General features: G+C 36.6%; 2 protein-coding genes across 3 annotated transcripts in view; one reads left to right on the forward strand and one right to left on the reverse strand.

The window, feature by feature from the left end:
* CENPP (centromere protein P) overlaps nucleotides 1-25,273 on the forward strand; it is a 228,189-nt gene that overhangs the window by 75,360 nt on the left and 127,556 nt on the right. The gene's annotated exons all lie outside the window — the stretch shown is intronic.
* OMD (osteomodulin) lies at nucleotides 6,848-17,668 on the reverse strand. 2 transcript variants are annotated; one of them, XM_055427466.2, is made up of 3 exons: nucleotides 17,417-17,668; nucleotides 10,874-11,827; nucleotides 6,848-9,883 (listed from the first exon to the last, which is right to left on the reverse strand). In XM_055427466.2, exons 2-3 carry the CDS (start codon nucleotides 11,811-11,813, stop codon nucleotides 9,555-9,557), a joined length of 1,269 nt encoding a protein of 422 aa, XP_055283441.2. In that variant the 5' UTR covers nucleotides 11,814-11,827; nucleotides 17,417-17,668; the 3' UTR covers nucleotides 6,848-9,554. The 2 variants fall into 2 exon arrangements, with proteins under 2 accessions (XP_055283441.2, XP_088694253.1); XM_088838127.1 differs by lacking the exon at nucleotides 17,417-17,668 and having other exon boundaries at nucleotides 10,874-11,876.

Consider the following 25,273-nt stretch of genomic DNA (forward strand, 5'->3'; position numbering starts at 1 on the left):
CTTTTAGCCATCAAAGTAACCTTTCTTTCTCCTCTCAGCTGAAATTTCAGTAAGTGTGGATACGAATATTTTGTAAAATAATAGAAAGTGAAAGAATACTGGTTTGGTTTGTTTTCTTTTCTATTCAAAATTGGCTTTGGAGATTTTTGAATTAAAGCTTGAGTAAACTAAGACATGAATACTTACATTTTTACTTGAATGTGAATTAGTTTAAATTTAGTTGTGATATTCTCTGATTTGGGTTGATTTTATGACTTTCAATTCTGTGAATTTTATGACTTTAAAGTCTTTGAAAATATCTAATAATGAAATAGCAGATATTGATTTGTTTTCTGTTGTGTGGCAGGTTTAATGGGATGTTGAGAAGTGAACTGAATAGATGTTGAATAGATTTAGAGAATCTTAGAGGAGAAGGCAATGGCAAGCCACTCCAGTACTCTTGCCTAGAAAATCCCATGGACGGAGGAGCCTGGTAGGCTGCAGTCCATGGGGTCACTAAGTTGGACACGACTGAGCGACCTCACTTTCACTTTTCACTTTCACACATTGGAGGAGGAAATGGCAACCCACTCCAGTGTTCTTGCCTGGAGAATCCCAGGGATGGAGGAGCCTGGTGGGCTGCTGTCTATGGGGTCGCACAGAGTCAGACACGACTGAAGCGACTTAGCAGCAGCAGCAGCAGCAGCAGCAGCAGAGGTTCATAGTTTACTATGGTATACACAGTTTGGTACTTTGTACTACAGAAAATTATTTTGTGGATTATAACTTTTTTTTTCTTGAAAAATTATGACCAATGTGTATAGTTTTATTGGCATTCATTCATTTGTTGTTATTATTCAGTCCCCAAGTCATGTCCGACTCTCTGCAATCCCATGAACTGCAGCACGCCAGGCCTCCCTATCCCTTACCATCTCCCGAAGTTTGCCCAAGTTCATGTCCATTACATCGGTGATGCCATCCAGCCATCTCAACCTGTGATGCCCTCTTCTCCTTCTGCCTTCAGTCTTTCCCAATATCAGTGATGTTTCCAGTGAGTCAGCTGTTTGCATCAGGTGACCAAAATATGCAGCTTCAGCTTCAGCATTAGTCTTATGAGCATTCAGCATTAGTCTGATAAGTATTCAGGGTTGATTTCCTGTAAGATTGACTGGTTTGATCTCCTTGCTGTCCAAGGGACTCTCAGGAGTCTCCAGTACCACAGTTTTGAAGGCATCAATTCTTCGTCTCTCTGCCTTCTTTACTATCCAGCTCTCACAACCATATGTGACCACTGGGAAGACCATAGCCTTGATTATACGGACCTTTGTCAGCAGAGTAAATTCATTCATTTAGTAGAAGTTTATTGAGTGCCACTTCTCTGCCAGTATTGTAGAAAAATAAACCCAGACAAGCAAAACTCATTTTCTCCCTTCAAGGAGGAAGAGTTTGTAAGTAAGCTAGAACAGCAGCAAACAAGCGATAGAAGGCACAGTGAGCGACCTGCTACACAGAAATATTCTGCAGTGATCTGGGAAAGGGTAAAGCCACTGAGGCAGCACCAAACTTACTTCTGTAGAGAAAATGAAGGGGTAGTCAGGGCAGGAGCAGACCAAGGGAGAATTGCTCTAGGAATGGGAACAGCACATAGATGGGGAGGATAGATCATTAAGATAATTTATAATTAGTTGTCTATGGCTGGAGCTTAGAAGGAGAAAGAGAAGAGGTTGCGGGGGTGGTATATATTAAGAGATCAGACAGGGTACTAGAGGTCAGATTAAGAAAAAGTCTTTTATACTTTGCTATGGTGTTTGACTTTTATTTGTATTTGGCGAGAGACCACTGAGAAATTTTTTTAAGCCAGCGAGTGACATGATTCTATTTTCATTTTAGAGATAGCCCTCTAATGTTGCATTTCTGAAGAATACTACTAGTTACCTATTTTATTGGTTATTTATTACAGGTATAGTGATCTAAAATAACACACCTTTATTATCCCACAGTTTCTGTGGCTTAGGAGTCCAAGTATGGCTTTGCTTGTGCATGAGTGCCAAATTGCTTCACATGTATCCGACTCTTTGCAACTCTATGCACTGTAGCCCTCCAGGCTCTTCTGTCCCTGGCTTTGTTTATATCTCATCTGCAATCAAGGTGTGGGCTAGGGCTGTACCCTCTTTTCAAGGGTCAAGTAAGGTAAAGGTGTATGAGCCCATATGGTTGTTGGCCACAACTCCATTCAGAATGTGGCACTAAGGGCCTCAGTCTTGCTTGATGTTGTCTGAAGGCCACCCTCAGTTATTTGCAACATAGCCTCCATCATTGGGCAGCTCATATTATGGCAGATTTCTTCACAGCCAGAAAGGCTTCACATTCCAACAAGATGAGCAGTACAGTTTTTGTAGCAGTCATGTACCTGTAATCATATATCCCATCTCTTTGTAGTATTTTGAGATCAAAGGTCATATCCACATTGAAGGGGAGATGACTGAACAAGAAAGATTCTAGAAATATTCAGAGTTACACCGAAAAATATGTATGTTCCCTCCCAGAGTTAGCCAAACTAAAGTTTGAGAGCACAGTTCCTAAGACCATCCTCATTTCTTATACCAACTACAAGTTTGAGAGTTTCCCAAAACCACCCCTACATTTGATAATTTGCTTAAAGGACTCATGGAACTCACTGAAAGCCATTATTTCATGGTTATGATTTATCACAGAGAAAAGCTACACATAAATACCCAAAGGAAGAGAGGCAGTAGTCAGAGTCTGGGAAGGTTCCACATACAGAACTTGTATTGTTCTCAGGATGTTCTCATCAACGCCCTCCCAGCATTGATGCATGACAAGGAACATGGGTATTGCCAACCAGGAAAGTGCTACTGAACCTCATGGTTCAGCCTTTACTGGGGCTTCATTACATAGGCATGATTAATTGAGAATTCCACATGGTTGAACTCTGCCCCCAGTTTGACTGATACTACATGACCCATCCTAAACCACCTGGTTGTCTTTCTGGCATGACCAACCTAAGACTGTTGGGTTTGGCCTGTCCCATCCTAAAATCTGTTGTTGCTGTTGTTGATCAGTTGCTAAGTCTTGTCCAGCTCTTTGCACCCCCATGGACTACAGCACTCCAGGATTCCCTGTTCTTCACTATCTCCCAGAGTTTGCTCAGACTCATGTCCATTGAGTCAGTAATACTATCCAATCATCCCATCCTCTGTCGCCACCTTCTCCTCCTGCCCTCAGTCTTTCCCAGCATCATGGTCTTTTCCAATGGCTTTTCACATCAGGTGGCCAAAGTATTGGAGCTTCAGCTTCAGCATCAGTCCTTCCAATGAATGTTCAAAGTTGATTTCCTTTAGGATTGACTGGTTTTATCTCCTTGCTATCCATAGGACTATCAAGAGAAGTTGTTGTTGTTCCATCGCTAAGTCATTTTGTGACCCCATGAACTGTAGTACACCAGGCTTCCCTATTCTTCACTATCTCCCGGAGTTTTCTCAAATTCATGTCCATTAAGTATAACCCGCATTTTAAACAAAGACATAGATTAACTCCTAGAAGCTGAACAAAGCCCAGACTGCTCTTTGGAGTCAAATTCTTTACTACTCCATTTCCGGTGTAAAATATGTTTCAAACTTAGATTGTTTTCTACTCCAGAAAGAACTATTTAACTTTCACTGCACAGTAATAAAAGATGAATGCCATCAAGGCTCAAGAGCAGACATTTATCCAAAATTGAGAGGGTTATCTCTGTGGAGTTCTTTTTGTTAACCCTACTATATTATCCTTGGTATCTTTGTAGGGTTTTATGTCTTTGAAGGTGTATCAGAATTTTACCTTGTGTAGTCATTGCTCCTTCAGTGTGGGAAAGACCTCTGACTTGTTTCTAACCAACATTCTGGGCTTTTTGTGGGAAGCCTATGATTTGAATCTCCATCTCAAATACCTGCTTATACCTAAAGCCTAGTCATTTGGTCAAATGAAATAAAGATGGGACCCCAAGTACTTTCTGGACTAAAAGGCTAAAACTTAAAGGGAGGGAAATATAAAAATAAATAAGGGTTAAAATATAAATAAGGGTTAATGTTTAAAATGGATCATATTTGTGATTTTAATTTTTCTGAGTAGTATACATAAGTCTCCATGTAATAAGTTTGCAACCTGAACATGCAACGACAGACATATCCAGATATGCTATGATATTTACTTGCTGGGCATAGCAGGTTATATTTATTTAGGAAATTGGAACATAAAAGAAACTGGATTTTTAGCTGTTATGATTTAATTTTGTTTCCAGCTGCTGTTATTCTTCATTTCCAAGATTTAGAAAAGATGGATTTGGAATCAGGAAATTGGAGTTTTAGTTCTAGCTTTCCTTGGACTTCTTTGCTACAGTAAAAGTATACAGAAGAAACAGGTTTATTTTTTTCAGCTCTCATACCATGGAATTGGTTAAGTGTGTTATATGATATGCATATATCTGCATTTTGGTTCAGTGGTTCCAACTTGAGGAATAAAGTAAAAAATGTATAGTTTTCAGGTTATACTTAAATACATGCTAAACATTCTCAACCAGTATATTGTAAGCAAATTTATTGACTATCCTTTATTTTTATTTCCTTTTTAATATATTTGTTAAGCTTGGGTTCATGGTGTCATTTGAATTTATTCATTAATGGGCACAAAGACAGAAAGTTCAACCTCAGAGCTAATATAGCTAATATTTTGAAGTGTAATGAGAAAATTGATGAATTTTCATCTTTTTCTTTCCTGATATATCTGTAACTCTGGTAGGAGGTACACTTTATTCTTCTGTTCTGCAGAAAGCATTGGTGGTTATTTGTTTTGTTTTCTTTTTACTGAGAACTACCTGGGGTATGAGTTCCTCTTGGCATTTTTGAGTAAGGTAAGATGGTTGTTCATCTGCCTCCCTCTGGGCCCTGCAGCTGGAGGACCCTTTGTGACATGTTTATATGTACTTGCCTTTAAAGGGAGAGCAGAGTTGGCCTCTTTAACCTCTTCTACCTAATAGACAAGAAGAGTTTCACCTTACTCTGGCCAGAGGAGCCAGGCAGCCAAATGCCTCATGAAGGGTCTTGGAAACTCTGCTCCCCATCCTTCTAGGCTATCTAGAGGTGCTTTGGAAAGCTAAACCATCAAATAATGACTTGGAATATGTTTGTTGTGGGTATATGATTTTAGATCTCTCTTCTCTCTCCCTAATGAAATCTTTAGTAAATTCTCTTTCGTTTACTAATCTTTTGTACAAATAGAACCTTGGAAGGAACCTGAAAGATGCAAACTCCTTTCTAGAGGGTCCACTGAGGCATGTGAAGCACAGCTGATGGCTCGGGCCGCATAGATCCAGTGGGAGGTTGGGCTGGACATGCTGCAATAGTAGTTACTGCTTGTAGGATACCTGTAACTGGCAGGCATGTGTGTGTGTGCTCAGTCGCTCTTTGTGGCCCCCCAGGCTCCTGCCAGCCTCCTCTGTCCATAAGATTGTCTCGACAAGAATACTGGAGTAGGTTGCCATTTCCTCCTCCAGGAGATCTTCCCTACCAGGGATCAAACCCGCATTTCCTTCGTCTCCTCATTGCAGGCATTCTTTACTGCTGAGCTATAGGAAACCCTTGTAACTGTCATGTGCTTTCTTAAATGCTATGGTATGTATACTATCTCTGCTTGTCCTTTTAACAGCCCTGTGAGAACCACCTCCCTTACAGAAATGCAGAAAGAGAGACTTCAAGAAGTAACACACTCAGTCATCTTGCTTAGCTACAAGAGTGAAGTCAGGCTTCTACCAAGGTATATCTGATTTCAAATTCCATGTTTCCATCAGGTTTTTTCTTCGCTAAGCCTGTTCTTAAATGTATTTTCTTTTGTCATTTTAGGAGGAGATAAAAATAGGTGCTCCAGAATTCTCAAAATTTGGAATGTTTAAACTGTACAAGAAGCGAAATAACTAATTACCTTATCTTTATGTTAATCTCACCTTGGGACCTTATTTTCTTCACTCCTGCCAGTCAGTCATTACTCACACATCAAAGTGCCACCTCTTCCTTGAAGCCTTCAGTTGCTTCACCACATCCTGGCCAGAAGTAAAGTTAATATATCTGTGTTCATATCATTTTTTAGTTACTGCCACATTTTCTTTCTTTCTTCCTTTTGTTAGAATGAGTTATTACAGCTTATTTTCTTTGTTAAATTTTTAAATAACAACTTTATTGAAATAATTCACATCTCATACAACTCACTTTTTTAAAGGGTGCAATTCAGTAGCTTTTGGTGTTTCAAACTTGTACAGTCATCACTACAGTCAATTTCAGAATATTTTCATCACCCAAAAAGAAATTCTCTATCCATTATCAGTCACTGCCTAGTTCCTCTGTTTCTCCTGCTCCCCAACCACAGGCAGCCAATAATCTTTCTGTGTCTATAGTTTTGCCTGTTTTAGACATTTCATGTAAATGGAATCATGCAATACGTGTTCTTCTGTGACTGACTTTTCACTAACTAACATAATGTTTTCATGGTTCATCTGTATTATAATACGTATCAACATCCTTCCTTCTTTTGACTGAATAATATTCCATTGTGTGGATATACCACATTTTGTTTATCCTTTCATCAGCTGAAGGACATTTGGATGGTTTCTACTTTTTGGATATAAATGGATAATGCTGCTATGAACATTTGTGTCCATATTTTTGTGTGACCACATGTGTTCAGTTTTCTTAGGTATATATCTCGGAGTGGAATTGTTGGTTCATAGGTGACTAACTGAAGGACTACCAGACTGCTTTCCAAAGCAGCTGTACAATTTGACTTCGTTACCAATAGATTCCACTCTCTGTGTCTCCTCACCAATACATATTGTTTGTCTGCCTTTTTGATTTCAGCCATCCAGTGAATGTAAACTGTCTGGTTGTAGTTTTTTTTAATTTGCATTTTCCTGACAGCGCTCATTAAATTTTAAATAGTCTTCTCTTTCTCATCTCATAAAACATCCACAGTGTTTTCCATATGTTAGCTCATAATAAATGTTTACATTTGTAACCCTGTTTTTTAAAATGTCAGTAAAGGGGGAGATGGCCCTTAAAGGTTTTCACCTCTTTTGAAAATGTGCTTTACCCACATCACTCACATTTTGCTCTTTACCGTCACAGCTGTTGTCACAGATGCACATATCTATTCTGTTTGACCTCTCATTGCTAAGCCCTACATGTCAAATGACTTGATGAATGTTGATTAAGTGAATGAATGGAGTATTGTTCATATTCATTCTGGATTGTTGAGCTAGCCCCTAGGACACACGGGTAGTCTGTTTCTGCTAAATGTTAATAACCTGCTCAAAGATATAAATGAGCATTAGAGGCTTCATTTTAAACTGTCATCAGAAAGTAAGACTCATTGCTAGAAAACTACTTCTAAAATATTGTTCTAATTGTCTGGTCTTTTTTAATACTGTTTAAAAAAAATTTTTTTTTTTTTAGGAGTTTCCTATATAGGCAGTCTCAGATTTGTGTTTATTCCTTACCTGAGGAATTCTAGAAAATACTAACTTGGTAAATCAAGAAAGTTCATCATAGGAGTTATACTTCATTATAAGGCATACTTAAAATGCTTCAAAATGATATGTGATTATTAAGGTTTTAAAGAAGATATCAAAACCTGTCATTCAAATTTCAAAGGAACTCTATTCAACTTTAGCACTATGTACATAAACATTGGCTGATATACATATATGTTTCTAATATATTGTGCTAGGAAAATAGAAGTGTTAATAATGCTGATATACTTTCTTGTGCTAACATTAATCTCATAAATAGAGCAATTATTTATTAGCAAATTTTTATGTAACTAAAACCTTTCTCTAGTGAATTTATTATAAAAATACTTATCCCAATTAAAATGGAACATAGAAAAGATTGTGTTGTATAATAGCTGAAATTTGCTAAAATACAAATTGTGGTATGTTTTTCTGGCATCCAAATGGGCGTCCCAGGTGGTACCAGTGGTAAAGAACCCGTCTACCAATGTGCGAGACTTAAGAAATGCAGGTTCTATCCCTAGGTCAGGAAGATCCCATAGAAGGGGGTATGGCAACCCACTCCAGTATTCTTGCCTGGAGAATCTCCGTGGACAGAGGAGCCTGGCTAGCTACAGTCCATAAGGTTGCATCGAATCAGACATGGCTGAAGCATCTTGGCGTACACTCGTGCAGACATCCAAATACAAGGTTTAAGTTTTTGTTGCTTTGGTGCTCTGAGAGAGAAGTAAGACGAGTTGATTTCAAAGGCACATGTATCCCATTGTTCACTGCATCTCTGTTTACAATAGTTAGAACATAGAAGCAACCTAGATATCCATTGACAGATGAATGGATAAAGAAGTTGTGGTACATAAACACAATGGAATGTTCAGTTCAGTTCATTTCAGTTCAGTCGCTCAGTCGTGTCTCAGCCATAAAAAGGAACACATATGAGTCAGTTCTAATTAGGCGAATGAACCTAGAATCTATTATACAGAGTGAAGTAAATCAGAAAGAGAAAGATAAATATCATATTCTAATGCATATATATGGAATCTAGAAAAATGGTTCTGAAGAATTTATTCACAGGGCAGCAATGGAGAAAGAGACATAGAGAATAGATTTATGGACATGGGGAGAGGGGAGGAGAGAGTGAGATGTATGGCAAGAGTAACGTGGAAACTTACATTACCATGTGTAAAATAGATGGCTGACTGGAATTTGCTTAGTGGTTCAGGACACTCAAACAGGGGCTCTGTGTCAGCCTGGAGGGGTGGGATGGTGAGGGAGATGGGAAGGGGGTTTAGGAGGGAGAGGATATATGTGTACCTGTGGCTGATTCATGTTGAGGTTTGACAGAAAACTGCAAAATTCTGTAAAGCAATTATCCTTCAATAAAAATAAATAAAAATTGAAACAAACAACAGAAAAGTAAGACTAGTTGACTTCATAAATTTGTGTGCCTTGGATCCTTAGTTAGGATAACCTCTTTGAAAATCATAACTATCATTCTGTGCTCTAAGTGGTAGGACTAGGGTGGGTGGCTGTCATGGTGATGATAGCCAAATAAAAGTATGAAAGCTTTTCTGGAGATTAGACCAAAGAAAATAGTATATTCCTTAAATGAGTTGCTGCCTGTTACATTAATATAACCTCTTGGCATTTAAACACTATACTCATAGTGATTTAAAGTGCGTGGTTTACAATTGTTAGCTTCTAATGCTACTTCTTTCATCATTTTTAGAAAAATTGCTGTTAATATAAATGAGCATACTTGGTTTTTTTTCTCAACATGATAATTTTATGTTCAAAGTGTAGTTTTTGATCCTACTTGTCATTCTAATTTATATTTCTACAAGATTTGTATCATTTTGAGTAAGTTCTAATCCTATGTAACGATGCAGATGTTATCAACAACCTAAATTCAATCTGATATTAGTATACTAAGTACTCAATTCTAACTATATTACTGTGAGCTATGCATATTTAGCTAAATTTATATTGAATAATAAGATCTTATGAAGTTATAAATGTATACCTATATAGTTTCTTGCCATTCTTGACTTCCGTAATAGTGAGCATCAATGTTTTCTTCTGTTCCTTCTTCTTCTGGGCCTTCATGATGATCATCATGATCTTCACTATCACTGTCATCTTGAAATCTCCTGAAAACTTGGGTCTTCAGTTGTATCGTTTGACCATTCGTGCTTTGTTGTTCACCATAATAAATAGTGTGTATATGAGGAAAGCAGAGGAAAATGTATGAGCTTATTGGCGTTTTCAGCTTATTTTGATCTACGCGAATGTATGTTAAATGGTGGTAATGTAGTGGATCAACTGATGGACACATCACTGTGACATTGATATCTGAAAAATACAAATTAAAAATTAATCCTTCTGTATTATATCCATAGTACTATAATGGATATTATGAAAATATTTATTAGGTTTAATTATTTTATAGTAATCAAATAATAAAATGAATAAAATGAAACTATAAATGAATTTTATATTATAAAAATAAATGATGGTTTCATTGGCTAATTATTAAATAAATTATTTAAGTAATAAATTCTTAGCAGAAACAATCTTAGAGGAAAACAGTGAAAATCACATATAGTTCCACTATTCAAGATCTCATATTTTTTTGTATACTATATAGTATTTCATATTTTTTCATATACTTTGTAGTACATATTCTTAAAGATCAAAGTGATAACATTTAATAGAAAAGACTATAAACCTTGAAGTACAAATTTCTCTGGGGCCCATTTCTGCCATTTCCCTAGCCAGCTTCAAAGCAACCATTTGTAATTTGTAGCACCATGTAAAGCATGGGTTTTTAAAGATCTGTTCTTTAAAAGAACAAAATAAGATTTCTTATATCTTTAAAAGACAATAATGGACTTCCCTGGTGGTCCAGTGGTTAAGAATCTGCCTGCCAGTGCTGGGAACACAGGTTTGATCCCTGGTCTGGGAAGATTCCACATGTAGTGGGGCAACTAAGCCCCTGCACCACAACTACTGAACCCACACTCTAAAGAGTGTGTGCTTCTTCTAGAGAGTAGCTCCTGTTTGCAGCAGCAAAGACTCAGGACAGCCATAAATAAATAGATAAATAAAATAGGTAACCAACAAGGACCTACTGTCTAGAGCAGGGAACATTGCTCAATATTTGGTAGTAACCTAAATGAGAAAAGAATTGAAAAAAATAGATATTTGTATATGTATAACTGAATTCCTTTGCTATACACCTGTCCCTAACACAACATTGTTATTCAACTATGCTCCAATATAAAATAAAAATTATAAATAAATAGTAAAACACAGACACACACAAAATGAAATTTTACATACTTTCAATTTCATTATTTTCTAGGTATAGGTGTTCTAAGTTCCTTGGAATATAGAATGCTTGCTTCAGTTTGTTGTGTCCAACATTGAGCTCTATAAGGTTGGAAAGATTAAAAATATTATATGGAATGTCTTGTAGTTTGTTGTGTGATATTCTTAGAGCGTGAAGTTTCGGAAGTTCGTTGAAGTAATTTTCTGGTATAGAAGATATTGAATTATTTTCTAAAGACAGATACATAAGTGAAGAAGGCAAACCAGGAGGCATTGATTCCAATCTATTATTACATAGGTTGAGCTGCATTAATTTTTCCATTTTGGCAAGTACTTTTTCTTGTAACATAGAATCATCAATTTGATTAAAACAGAGATCAAGCATGGTCAAGTTTACAAGCCCATTCACAGCATTTGTCTGCAGTCTAGATATTTCATTGTAACCTAGAAAAATCCTTTCCAAAGACTTAGGAAGAGGAAATGGAAAGTCTTCTAAATTGTTATGCTGTAGGTGAAGCTGTAGTAGATTTGACAATTTAGCAAACACACCATGATCAATCTTTTGAGATTTAATTTTGTTGTGGCTGAGGTTGATTTCTTTAAGATGAGTGGCATTGATAAATGAATCTGCAGTCACAGCCTCAATTTCATTGAACTGAAGATAGACTTGTTGAATGTGTGCTGGAATATTTGGGATAGTCTTTAATTTACGATTATCACAGTACATTGATGATGGAAAGTTAGGTGGACAGAAGCATTCACTGGCACAACGTAAAGTATGCTGATGAAATGGCGCTTCATAGTTTATATTTTGTTGAAATTGGAATTCTGTTTGGTAGACATCATCTGGTTCTTGCTCATAATCTTCATCCCATTGGTAGCTTTCATATTGGCAATATACTTTGACTCCAAGAAAGAAGAAAAGGACACATACTGAACTTGAAAAGCCCATGTTCCTTTTTTGTCCTATTACAAGGCAAAAGGAAATATATAGTGGAAAAAGTGAGTGAAACATATAATAATTCTTATATAAATTGACAGTTATCTAAAATGTACAATATCTATGTCTGATTTGAAATAGGTAAAAAAATGTCCAGAATTAATGGCTGCTGCTCAAAACAAAATTAATGTTTAAGGTGATATTTTTTTAAAAGCCTCATACTGCATTGAACCAGACTAAGTAATCATCTTTTTAGAGAATCTCGATTTGTCTTGCTTACTAGACTGTGGATTCACAACAATAGCGTGACATCTTTCTACCCCAAAGCTGAGTGCTCTTTCCATATGGATGTTAGATGTTCTCACTATTTGGCCCCTTCAGTGATGTTCACTACCTCTGAGAAGAGAGACCCTATGTTTTAGTTACTTCAGTTCAGTTCAGTTCAGTTCAGTCGCTCAGTCGTGTCCGACTCTCCGCGACCCCATGAATCACAGCATGCCAGGCCTTGCTGTCCATCACCAACTCCCGGAGTTCACTCAAACTCATGTCCACAGAGTCGGTGATGCCATCCAGCCATCTCATTCTCTGTCGTCCCCTTCTCCTCCCGCCCCCAACCTTTCCCAGCATCAGAGTCTTTTCCAGTGAGATTATTAATACTGACCAAAATTTGCCCACTGTAACTCCTGTTTGCTGATGTTCTTTGGAAAAACATAGAACACTCCATTTTTTGTGAAAGCTTGAGATATTAAAAATAAGTATCATGTTTCCTCTTCGTGTTTTCTGTTCAAGTCTGATTATCACTTCAAATTTTCCCTGTGAAATAGTTTCCAGAATCCAATTATTTGTCTCTGACTCTACTTGAATAACTGCATCAAATCCTAGATATACACAATATTTACATTCTACAAAGTTTTAGTTTCTAATTGGTTATTCTATACATTTTTCCTAATTACCCTCCTAGCTTTTTTCTTTCCACTAATTTTTTTTTTTAGTTAATTTCTAGATACACAGGTATTAAAAACACACTCTCCTAATTTCCTCAGAGTTTAGATCTAATGGAGAATCAGATGTGCAGTACAGTGAGGGTATGTGTGGGCTAGGATTGTAAAGGAGGGAGTGCTCAGCTTGCGAAAGAGAGACAAATGACAACAGTCGTGCTGAAACTTGAAGTTGTAGTGAATGATGGGATATATGTACTGGATGAGGAGTCTGAAAACCTTCATTTCAGTCCTATCACTTACGACAGTCAAGTCACTTATATCTGCCTCTTGCCTCATCAGTAAAATAAGAACTATAATCACTTGCCTGCTTATCTCACTTGGTAGTTGTTATAAATGCATATGAGGTATGCATGTTAAAGTACTTTGCAAATTAGAAAGTGATCTAGATGGAATAAGTATGTTATTTAGGAAAAGTTTAAAAAAATCATACCTCTTTTATTCTAAGGCCATTTTTCTCTACCCTTCTCATCCAGGATTTCATGAGAAGATTAATATTCTAATAGAGAGAATTAATATCCTACATCAATTGTATGTAATGAAACAGTGTATCTCTTGTTCATCTAGAATGGTATTATTTTTCTTCATTGGATAAATGAAAAAAATAGTTACTTAAATAATTTTCTCTGACAAAACCCTCCTTGAGAAAGTCTACCCTAGATCCTAACAACTTAGTTTCTTAGTCTTTTTTCTTTTCTTGTCAGAATTTGAATAGTACCGAATGTAAATATTCCTCTAGTCTCCCAGGTGCCGCTATTAACGAAGAACCCTCCTGCCAATGCAGGAGATGTTAGACATGTAGGCTTGATCCCTGGCTTAGGAAGATACACTGGAGGAGGGCCTACCAACCCACTCCAGTATTCTTGCGTGGAGAATCTTGTGGACAGGAGCCTGGCGGGCTACAGTCCATAGTCACAAAGAGTCAGACACAGTTGAAGCGACTGAGCATGACCTTATGCACCCACATGAAGGGCCTTGTCATTACAGGTACTGCAGATCCTTTGCATGCTGACTGCTATCTTCTGTCTTTATGACTTACTTCATGTAGTAACTCCAACTGCAACAATTTTCGCTTTCAGTGGAACCTAAAAATTCTTGATCCAACTGTTTTTCACTGCTCCTCATTCATACCTCTCAGTATACTCAGGTCCTATCAACCTAGATCCCATAGTGCATCATGGCCATCACAGCACATGCCCTCAATTTGCTGGTCCCTTGAATCTTCAGAGTCCAACCCTGGTTACTCCTGTTCTCCATCCTCCCATAGCCTGACTCATGCAGCTGACAGCATGAGAGAAAATAGGACAGTGCCAACTGGCTCACTTTAAAGTCATGACCATTCAAGTGCTGCCCGTTGTGACATCTCATTAGTCCATTCCTTTTCCCTTTCTCCTACACGAGCCTCTAAAACCTCTCCATTGGTTTTGGATGATGACCCTGCTTCCTTTTTCACTCAGAAACTATAATAATCATTTACTCTAATATATTGTCTTGTATTTAATCCTATCCCTTCCTAAAGAAAATGCCAAAACGGAAATGATTTGATCTTTTTAAACAATTTTAACTTTGGAATTTGTAGCTTCCTTTTGATAATCGGTTAGACTTCATTTGTTGTTCCTTCTTATCCATTTGATCCATGTAGGACATGGCATTTAAATTAAACTTTGAAGGAATATGAGGGTTCTCACAGAGGGAAGTAGAGAAGAAAATTTGCAGATAAATGAGCAAAAAACATGTAAAGCAACAAAGGATGAGATGTTTGGGAAGTTGTGGTTAACTGTTGAAATAGCAAAATAAGATTGTATAGCTGATCTGGCCCAGAATCTTGAGGCCTAAATTGTGATCTCAGGAATTTGCACATTGGGAATGAACACCTAGTTTAATTCATTAATATAGTTGAGCCATGGTCTTCACACTGCAGTGTTCATGCATCAAGTAGGAGTCCTGGGAGGGGAACTGAAAGAGTATGGTCTCATCCCAAAGGACAGTGTTCAATGCTGGCTGATCCAGACTGGGAAGCTCCCCGTGGGTATGATTAAGAGTGCTTTTTCACCTGCTAGAATTAGTGACCGTGTACTCAATAATTGTGTGTTGACATTATTAACAAAGCAGCTTACAAATATTACTAGTGATTTATTTAGTTTGATTTGGTTACTCGATGATTGTCTGGAATTTTAGGAGTGAGGAACTGTGATCGGTGGGCAACACAGAATGAAAAAGACATGAAGACATGGATCCTTCTATAAAGAACATTCAATTTAGTGGACAGGAGAGGCACAGCACAGTGAATCTATTCTCAGACAGAAGGAAATATGGCTTGCAGCAGAGATAGCAGTACTGTGGGAGCCAGTGGCTTAACCCTACAAGAGTGAGACAGGGAAATCTTTGTAGACATCTTTTGGACAAGATTTGGGGAGATTAGCAGGAATGGATAATAGAACATTCTATACATATTACTCTCTGGTTGATAATATTTTACATGTTAAATTTACATATAATATTTTACATGTTATATTTGTGGTATTTTGTATACTCATTATATCAGCACTATAGCATATCAGCTTTTTAAAAAGTATTTATCATACTTCATTTAAAGTACTGCTCCATGGAGTTGAGATGAAAGTAGAAACAAAGAGGCAGAAACATGCAACTATGCAGGATCAGGCCATGTAGAGGGTCTCAGATTTTGACTGTTACACAGTCGAACTTCAAAAACAGCACTACTCATCAGAGCTCTGAATTTTACCCTTGTGTTAACAACATCAGTAATTATCAATTAGCAACCTTATATTTGAGAATTAAAGTTGTGACTATCCAATAGTTAGGAGAAATTTGGGAGGAAAAAGGAGACCTGGATGATACTTTTTAGTTCAACTTTTACCTTTGACTTGGAATCCAGACCTGAAGATGGGGGTCTTTCTGAAAATAAGGAGATTCTTAGTATTATCTGCTTTTGATTCTTTTGGCCAACTAAGAAGAAAGGTCTTTCCCTGAAGACAGTTTCTCTTCTAAATCTGAGCTCATCCATTGAGCCCTCATTCATTGAAGACCTTGACTCTGTAGCTCAACTTTGTCCCACTCCCTTTTGACCTACTGCAGTTTTCTGTTCAGAAATCCATTCCATCTTCATGGATATAGCCATTATTTTCTATTCCTCTTACTCCTCAACTTCACCCCGATCATTTTACTTGTTACAGTGATCTTGTTTCTTTTCATCCAAATTTTTCATTCAGCTAATTGTTTACCAGTCATTTGTTAAGCATATTGTTATTACTTCTACCTTTGATGTTCAGCAATTTATGCCATGTTTCCTATAGGATAAGTCATAGTGAAACATTATAACTCACTGTCAATCATCTCATATCCCAACGTCTAATTTTTGATAGGCTATAGTACAATGAACATTGTGGAAGTGCTCAAAAATTTGCTGAATGAGTGATTGATTAATTATAGATTACATCTTGTTGGTGATGTTTATTACTAACATTGAGTGTTTCTAGGCATTTATTTCAGCACAGTGATTTCTCTAAAAGAACATAGTCACAGAGAACATGGCTGTTTTCTTTTCTGTTAAATATTTCTGTCACAATATACTATATTCACTTTTCTATTACCTTGTTTTGGTAGAAAAATAACAGATGTGAAACAGAAAGTTTAAAGCAAAGTGTTACCAGGCTTTTAAAATTATTTGTTAATGTGTATTTTTCATATTATAGCTAAAAATGTTTCTACATCATAACATTTCTCCTACCTGGAAAAAAGCACTCATACTTTCATCAAGAAAGTTCTAATTTAAATTACTAATCAAATTGAGATGGAATTTTGTTCTGGAAAGTTTAATTTGAAAGCTTCATAGCATTTAATTATTTTAAATGTTTGTCTCATTGGTATGCCATAGAAGCTAAAATGTAATAAAAGACCAACTATTAGTATATAATTCAGAATTTTTTCCAAAGCAGTTTTAAATTTAAGTCTGTAAAATTAAAGTTGTATACATCAGTATCACACCCAAGGCCTAAAGAAGTAAGACTTTTGCTATTAAAAATATGAAAGTCTCAAGATTATTTTTAGCCATAATACATTTGAATATTAGTTAACTAAAACCCAAGAGACTAGATCCTTTAGAGCTACAGTACTTATATTTTCTCTTTGAGGAAGAGGCAAACACATTGTACTATTTGGTTAATAGAGAAATTTTGAGAAAATGTCCAGTGAAATTTATACAAATACCCATTTCTTTACAACCAGAATCTCTAGCATTGCTCAAATGTGTGACTCAAAGGTGTTTGCTGATTTTTTGTCAAAGTTGAGAAAGAGAAAGAAAGAGAAACAAAATTATTGTATTAACCTGAAAATCTTTCATTCAAAGTAAAAAATAAACATCTAAACAAAGATTATTTATTGGGTAAACCTTAAGTTAGAAAATTAAATTTCCTGCATTACTTCTTTCCCTGAATATTTTGGCTAATCAAAATTTAATGTAACTTTTACCAGATATTGCTTACCAAAATTATGCATTTATGGTGGCTACAATCTATCTTAATGTTAAATCAAATATACTTTTTTTTAACAGCAGGAATTTTTTTTAAAAAATTGAAAATTATTTTATCATCATACCTGTTGAATTTGCTTTAGTTTTCAGGGGCTGATGAATTTGCAAATCCTGTGAATGAATCAGAAATTCCTGAATTCTTAAACTGAGTCTCTTAAAAATCCACAGTAACTGTTGTGTTCCGGCAGGGCTGTCCCTTGAATTGCTATAGCAATTTAAGCAAATATAATCTGTTTGGAAAATACTCGGGTTGAATTAAAATTATGTATTTCTTTTCATTATCCGAAACTTTGTGGACTCTTAATTTAAATACTTGTGTTCTTGGTCAGATTTATGTGGCTTACTTCTTTCTTTCCCCCTTAATTTTGGTTTGAGGAATGGCAAGAATTTCCTCTAATATGAAAGGCAAACAGAACTAAATGAAACAGCATGTACTGATTACTGTTTTTATTTTCATTTTCATGCCAAAGAATTCTTCAAATTAAGGTTCACAATAACATGGAGTTCAGTGTCTTGGCATTTTAAGGTGGAACTCAGAGTTATCTTGAGACTTCGGTTGTCTGATACCTTGTGTTCTCACCAGTGCTTTCCTTTATTAAGACAGATAATCAGGATTAGAAATATACAGCATTTCACTTCTAGTCTATTTTAAAAATGAAATAGTCATTTGTGATACAGATTAGATATATTGCTTTTCCATGAAAAGAATTATACCTTCTTTTCTATCAGCTTTCTTACTTTCCTCCCAAATATATCCACTAGTATACCTTCTAATAAAATATTTGAAATAGAATTATTCTCTTTGTTATGGAATTTACTCAGAAGGTGTATCTCTGATTCGTCTATTTTTACTAGTACAAAAAATATTTTTATAATATTAAATAAGATGGAGTTAGGAACTTCTGTTGACCAACCATTTTTGCCTTTATTTTGCAGATGTAGAAAATTTACAAATTTCACTGAACAGTCTCTCCTGAAGAGTAGCAGTTTAACTACTTAAATGCTATATTTTTATACTAATATTTTCATATTTTAAACAGAGAGTTAACTTGTATCTCTTGGCAGTGAATTTTGAGTTCATTCTTTTGGGAGATTCTTTCAAGCTTGTACAAACTAATAAGGTAAAGTGATTCTTGAAATTTGTTTTTGTTTCCTCAAAATAGTATTTTCCATTAAGTTTTACAAATAACTCGCAAGATTTATTTTGTTATACTTCAGACTTTTAAAAAGTGTACGGTGTTTCAGGAGATGTTTTGGCAATATTATAAAAATCTTATCTATTATTTGAGACACTGGTATGTAAAACGTGGCAAATCATATTTGGGCCAAGATTTCATCCCGTTACTGATCTTTTCCATATGTTTCCTATTAGTGTTTGTTCTTAAACCTCAGGCTTCCACACTAAGGAAGAGAGAGCAAATCTGTGTACTTTATCCAAAATTTATTCTATATGCCCTGATAGTTCTTTTGGAAGATTAATTTAAAATTAGCAGCTTAATTTTTCTTTAATTCTTCTTTTAATTCTGTGATTTGAACTTGTGATAGTGATTATGTTGTTCATGTTCTTAACATGTGAAAATATTTATCAGTAAATAACTAGAACACTCAGAATTAAAAGTAGTATCTAGGAAATTTAAATAAGGTTGATGATGTCATTGAATTTTAGTTTGGTAGGGGATGGGAAAGTTGTTTTGAGTCAGACCTTAGAGGAAAGATAGAAGCTGCAAGTCATTGTGATAGTTCACTGTTTCAGTTGGAGTTTATTTTATTTTATTTTTAATTAGTTAATTTATTTTGACCATACTGTGCAGCTTGCAGGATCGTAGATCCTCTACCAAGGATTGAACCCTTACACTCAGCAGTGAAACCACAGAGTCCTAACCACTGGACTGCCAGGGAATTCCCTCAGTTGATGGTTATAATTGTAGCAATTAGGGAGAAAAGTCAGTTGAATTGGGTGAAAATCTAAATTACATTCTATGATTATAATTTGATTGAAGTAGATTCAATATCTCAGATCAAAATAATTAGTGCTGGCTAGGAAAGGTCTGACTGAGACCTAATAATTATGGTAATAAACCATAATAAACATTTTTAATTCATTTATTCATCCAGCTAATACTTGTTGAACACCTACTTTATTCAAGGCAGTTTTAGTTGCTGAGGACCTAGCAGTTAGAATCGTCTCTTTTTATCATGGAAGAAGAAGATAGAAAATAAACATATATCAAGTGGTGTGGAGTGCAATGGAAAAATGAATGAGCACAGAGGTATAAGCCAATAGTTCTGACACTACTGTGATGTATGCTGGAAAGGAATGGTAGTGTAACTGTGGAGAACTGCTGGAGGTAGCTTACAGATGGACAGGTTGAGGTGGTGGGAATGAAAGGAAACAGTTGTTTTAGATCTCATTAACACTTGACATTATCTGACTGTTTCCCCAATTTATTTGGTATATGAAGGTGTTCCTTTTGATTTTAATTTCCATTTCCCTTATTACTAAACAAGTTGAACATTTTTTCAAATGTTTTTGAGCCATTTGGATTTTCTCTTCTGAGATATGCCTGTTAATTTTTTTTTCTCATTTTTCTATTATGTTATTTGTCTTTCTGATTGATTTTTAGGGTTTCTTTTTTTATATATTATGGATACCTATCTTTTGTTATATGTGTGACTGTGTCATTTTTCAGATGATTCTCCTCGATTTTTCAGGTACATATGAATCATATGCAAATGATATTGTACCTTCTTTCTTATTATTTTTGAAGGGATAGCTTGTATTTCAAGAAGACATTTTACAAATCTTTACTATTCAGACAACTGGACTGTTATTTTGTGTTTCTCTCAGTTAACACCTAACTAAACCATGAGAGATAAAAAATACAATTAAAATCAATAAACCACACAATAACAAAACTGGGAGACACCATAGAAACCTCATCATATAAGGAAATATAAAGAGAAGAATTTTATTTTTCTTTTAAATTAATTTCTTTAATTGTAGGCTAATTACTTTACAATATTGTGGTGGGTTTTGCCATACATTGACATGAATCAGCCATGGGTGTTCATGTGTCCCCCCATCCTGAATCCCCCCCACCCAGGGAATGTAAAATATATATTTCCACAAAGAATGAGAAATCTAGAATCTAAACTGTTTAACTAGAAATTGGGGGTCAAAATAAACCAAATTCACACCAAAAAAAAAAAAAGAATTTTGAAAGGCCAGTATCCTATTAGCCACAAATGGCAGAGAGTGCAAAGGAGCACTCAGAGGCTCATGGAGCATCCAGTACTCTCCACCCTCACACAAATTTCCAAAATAGTATATATGATTAAAAAGTAGTTGTGATGGTACTGATGAACCTATTTGCAGGGCAGCAGCAGAGGTGCAGATATAGAGAACAGACTTATGGACGTGGGGTTGGGGAGGAAGGAGAGGGTGCGACGAATAGACAGGAACATGAAAGCATATGCACTACCAAACAGATAGATAGCCAATGGACATTTGCTGTATGACTTAGGGAGCTCAAACTGGGCCTCCTGTAACAACCTAGAGGGGTGGGAGGAGGGAGGGAGGTTCAAGGGAGAGGAGGCATGTGTATGCTGCTGCTAAGTCACTTCAGTCGTGTCTGACTCTGTGTGACCCCATAGACGGAAGCCCACCAGGCTCCCCGTCCCTGGGATTCTCCAGGCAAAAACACTGGAGTGGGTTGCCATTTCCTTCTCCAGTGTGTGAAAGTGAAAAGTGAAAGTGAAGTCGCTCAGTCATGTCTGACTCATAGCAACCCCATGGACTGCAGCCTACCAGGCTCCTCCATCCATGGGATTTTCTAGGCAAGAGTACTGGAGTGGCTTGCCATTGTCTTCTCCGGACATGTGTATACCTATGGCTAATTCATATTGATGTATAGCAGAAATAAAAGTAATGTTGTAAAGCAATTATCCCTCAATTAAAAATAAATTTTTAAAAAGTCAGCTTGCCAATGCAGGAGAAGCAGAAAAATAAAGTTGTTGTTTATATAATCCATTCAATGTTTTGTTTTGTTTTTATTTTCACTGACTAGGAATAAAGTATAAAGCAATAGCATTTTCAGATTCAGGAAAAAGTGATAAGATGTGTTTCCCTTTGCCAAATTAATGAGAATGTGTCTTTTGTTGTTGTTGTTAAAGAGGATGGGAAATGTGGATCCAGGGAGCAGAATTCCTATTACTTATGTTTACTGAGTTCAGTTCAGTCACTCAGTCATGTCTGATTCTTTGCAACCCCATGGACTGCAAAACTCCAGGCTTCCCTGACCATCACCAGTTCTTGGAGCCTACTCACACTCATGTCCATCAGGTTGGTGATGCCATCCAGCCATCTCATCCTCTGTCGTCCCCTTCTCCTCCCGCCTTCAGTCTTTCCCAGCATCAGGTCTTTTCCAATGAGTCGGTTCTTCACATCAGGTGGCCAAAGTATTGGAGTTTCAGCTTCATCATCAGTCTTTCCAATGAATATTCAGGACTAATTTCCTTTAGGATTGACTAGTTTGATCTCCTTGCAGTCCAAGGGACTCTTAAGAGTCTTCTCCAACTCCACAGTTCAAAAGCATCAGTTCTTCAGCACTCAGCTTTCCTTATAGTCCAACTGTCACATCCATACGTGACTACTGGAAAAACCATAACTTTAACTACAGGGACCTTTGTTGGCAAAGTAATGTCTCTGCTTTTTAATATGCTGTGTAGTTTGGTCATAGCTTTTCTTCCAAGGAGCAAGCATCTTTTAATTTCATGGCTGAAGTCATCATCTGCAGTGATTTTGGAACTCCCAAAAATAAAGTCTGTCACTGTTTCCGTTGTTTCCCCCATCTTTTACCATGAAGTGATGGGACTAGATACCATGATCTTAGTTTTCTGAATGTTAAGTTTTAAGCCAACTTTTTCACTCTTCTCTTTCACTTTCATCAAGACACTCTTTAGTTCTTCTTCACTTCTGCCATAAGGGTGGTGTATCTGAGGTTATTGATATTTCTCCCGTCTATCTTGATTCTAGCTTGTGCTTCATCCACCCCAGCATTTCTCATGATGTATTCTGCATATAAGTTAAATAAGCACAGTGACAGTATACAGCCTTGACGTACTCCTTTCCCGATTTGGAACCAGTCTGTTTTTCCATGTCCAATTCTAACTGTTGCTTCTTGCCCTGCATACAGATTTCTCAGGAGGCAGGTCAAGTGGTCTGGTAATCCATCTCTTGAAGAATTTTTCATAGTTTGTCACGATCCACACAGTCAAAGACTTTGGCATAGTCAACCAAGCAGAAGTAGGTGTTTTTCTGGAACTCTTTTGCTTTTTTGATGATCCAGCGGATGTTGGCAATTTGATCTCTGGTTCCTCTGCCTTTTCTAAATCCAGCTTGAACATCTGGAAGTTCTTGATTCACATACTGTTGCAGCCTGGCTTGGAGAATTTTGAGCATGACTTTGTTAGTGTGTGAGATGAGTGCAGTTGTGCAGTAGTTTGAACGTTCTTTGGCATTGCCTTTCTTTGGGATTGGAATTTTTACTCAGGTTAACAGTTACTAAGGAAATTTTTAGGAGATGGTTATATTGCCAGTGGCAAAGTTCTGGGATGGGTATGTCTGCTTGGTGCAGTGAGTGAATGAATGGATGTTTGCTAGATGAAGTGGGAGTATGAACTAGGAGGGCGCATGGAAGAACCTTCTGGAATGATAGAAATCTTTTATATCTTGTTCTCCTTTGAACAAATGGTGTTAAGACAACTGGATCACATGCAAAAATTCAGTGAAATGGAATAAATATCTAAGTTTTAGAGCTAATACTGTTACATTTCACAAGAAAAATTAGTCATTATGACCTTGGGTTAGGTAAGCATCAGTTTCTTAGATGTGACCCTGAAAGCAAAAGAAACAGAAGAAAAATAGATAAATTGGGTACCATTAAAATTTAGATTTTTTTTTTTTTCTGTACCAAAAGATACCACAAGATTGGGGGGGGGAAAAAACAATACCCACACATGGGGAAAAAAGTTTGCAAATCATATATATGATTAAGAACTTGTGTCTAGAATAGTTAATAAACTCATAAAGTCAATAATAATGATAATGACCAATTTTAAAATGACTGGAGGATCTAAATAAATGTTTCTCCAAAGATAACAAATGATCAATAAATACATGAAAAGATGCTTAACATCACTGATCATCAGGAAAATGCACATCAGAACCACAGTGAAGTACTACTTCATGTTTTCTAAAGCTGAAGTAAAATATATGGACAACTGCAAGTATTGGTGGTGTTGTGGAAAAATTAGAATCTATATATATTGCTGATGAAAATTAAAATGGCACAGCCACTTTGGAAAACAATCTACAGTTCCTCAAATAATTGAACATAAAGTTGCCAGTTGACCAATCAGTTTTACTCCTGAGTATATGCCCAGGAAAAGTGAAGATATATATTAACACAAAAACTATATGCACATATTTAAGCAGCATATTTATAATAGCCAAAAAGTAAAAACAACTTAAATATCCGTCAGCTGATATATGGATGAATTAATGTGGTCCATTCATACAATGGAGTATTACTTGGCAGTAAAAAGAAGTGTAGTACTGACACATGCTGCAACATGAATGAACCTTGAAAACATTATGATAAGTGAAAAAGCCAGTTACAAAAGACCACATATTATATGATTCCATTTATATGAAATGTCCTGCTGCTGCTGCTGCTAAGTTGCTTCAGTCGTGTCCGACTCTATGCAACCCCATAGACAGCAGCCCACCAGGCTCCCCCGTCCCTGGGATTCTCCAGGCAAGAACACTGGAGTGGGTTGCCATTTCCTTTTCCAGTGCATGAAGGTGAAAAGTGAAAGTGAAGTCGCTCAGTCGTGTCTCACTCTTAGCAACCCCATGGACCACAGCCTATACACATACACACAATGGAATATTACTCAACCATAAAAAAGGATGAATTTGAGTTAGTTGAACTGAGGTGGATGAACCTGAAGCCTATTATACAGAATGAAGTAAGTCAGAAAGAGAAATACAAATATTACATATTAATGCATATATATGGAATCTAGGAAAATGATACTGATGAAACTATTTGCAGGGCAGGAATAAAGACACAGATGTAGAGAATGGACTTGTGGACAGAGCATGGGAAGGAGAGGGTGAGACAAACTGAGAGAGTAGCATTGCAATATATAAATTACCATATGTAAAATACATAGCTAGTGGGAAGTTGCTGGAAAACACAGGGAGCTCAGCCTGGTGCTCTGTGATGACTTAGAGGTGTGGGATTCCCCCGACTATGGAAGGGCTCATTTTAAAGCAGTTGTCTTTATTATCATATTATTATTTCACCAAGGGACAGATGTTACTGCTGGGAATGCTTACCTTGTTACAGCACTGTTCAGACCTAATTGGGTGGGAGGATCTGTTTCATTTAGAGTTCTCCAGAGCCTGTGATAGACACTATAATAAATCCTTTTGAAAACACTGAATGCATTGGGAGAAAATGCCATCTGCCTCTGTATCAGAATAGTGTGGGACACACAGTACATCTGCATCAGGTAAGTATACGTCTGTGAGAGAGCTGCAGGGTTGGGGGGGGCATCTAGGATGAAAAGAAAGATATGTAGGATGAAAACACATTGCTTTGTTAGAGTGAGGATAAAGGCTTTTTATTTCCTTTCAATAAACACCCTTTGTTGATTCCAGAAGTATGTTTTGAGGTAACAAAGTGTGCTACCCTTTGGTGGGAGAGAGAAAAGGGATGCAAACCTAACTGAAACATAATACTGGGCCTTCCTTGGCAGTCCAGTGGTTAAGAGTTTGCCTTCCAACTCAGGGGTTGCTGGTTCGCTCCCTAGTTGGGGAACTAAGATCCCATGTGCCTCTTGGCCAAAAACCC

The sequence above is a fragment of the Moschus berezovskii genome, chromosome 7 (assembly GCF_049115385.1).
Source record: "Moschus berezovskii isolate FMDL1 chromosome 7, NW_MosBer_1.0, whole genome shotgun sequence".
In the NCBI taxonomy this organism is placed as follows: Eukaryota; Metazoa; Chordata; class Mammalia; order Artiodactyla; family Moschidae; genus Moschus; species Moschus berezovskii.

Coding starts and splice junctions, on each gene's coding strand:
- OMD (XM_088838127.1), bottom strand. CDS start 11,876: ATGTTTCACTCACTTTTTCCACTATATATTTCCTTTTGCCTTGTAATA. Junction 9,884..10,873: donor AGAAAATAATGAAATTGAAA/GTATGTAAAATT, acceptor TGTATTTTTCAG/ATATCAATGTCACAGTGATG.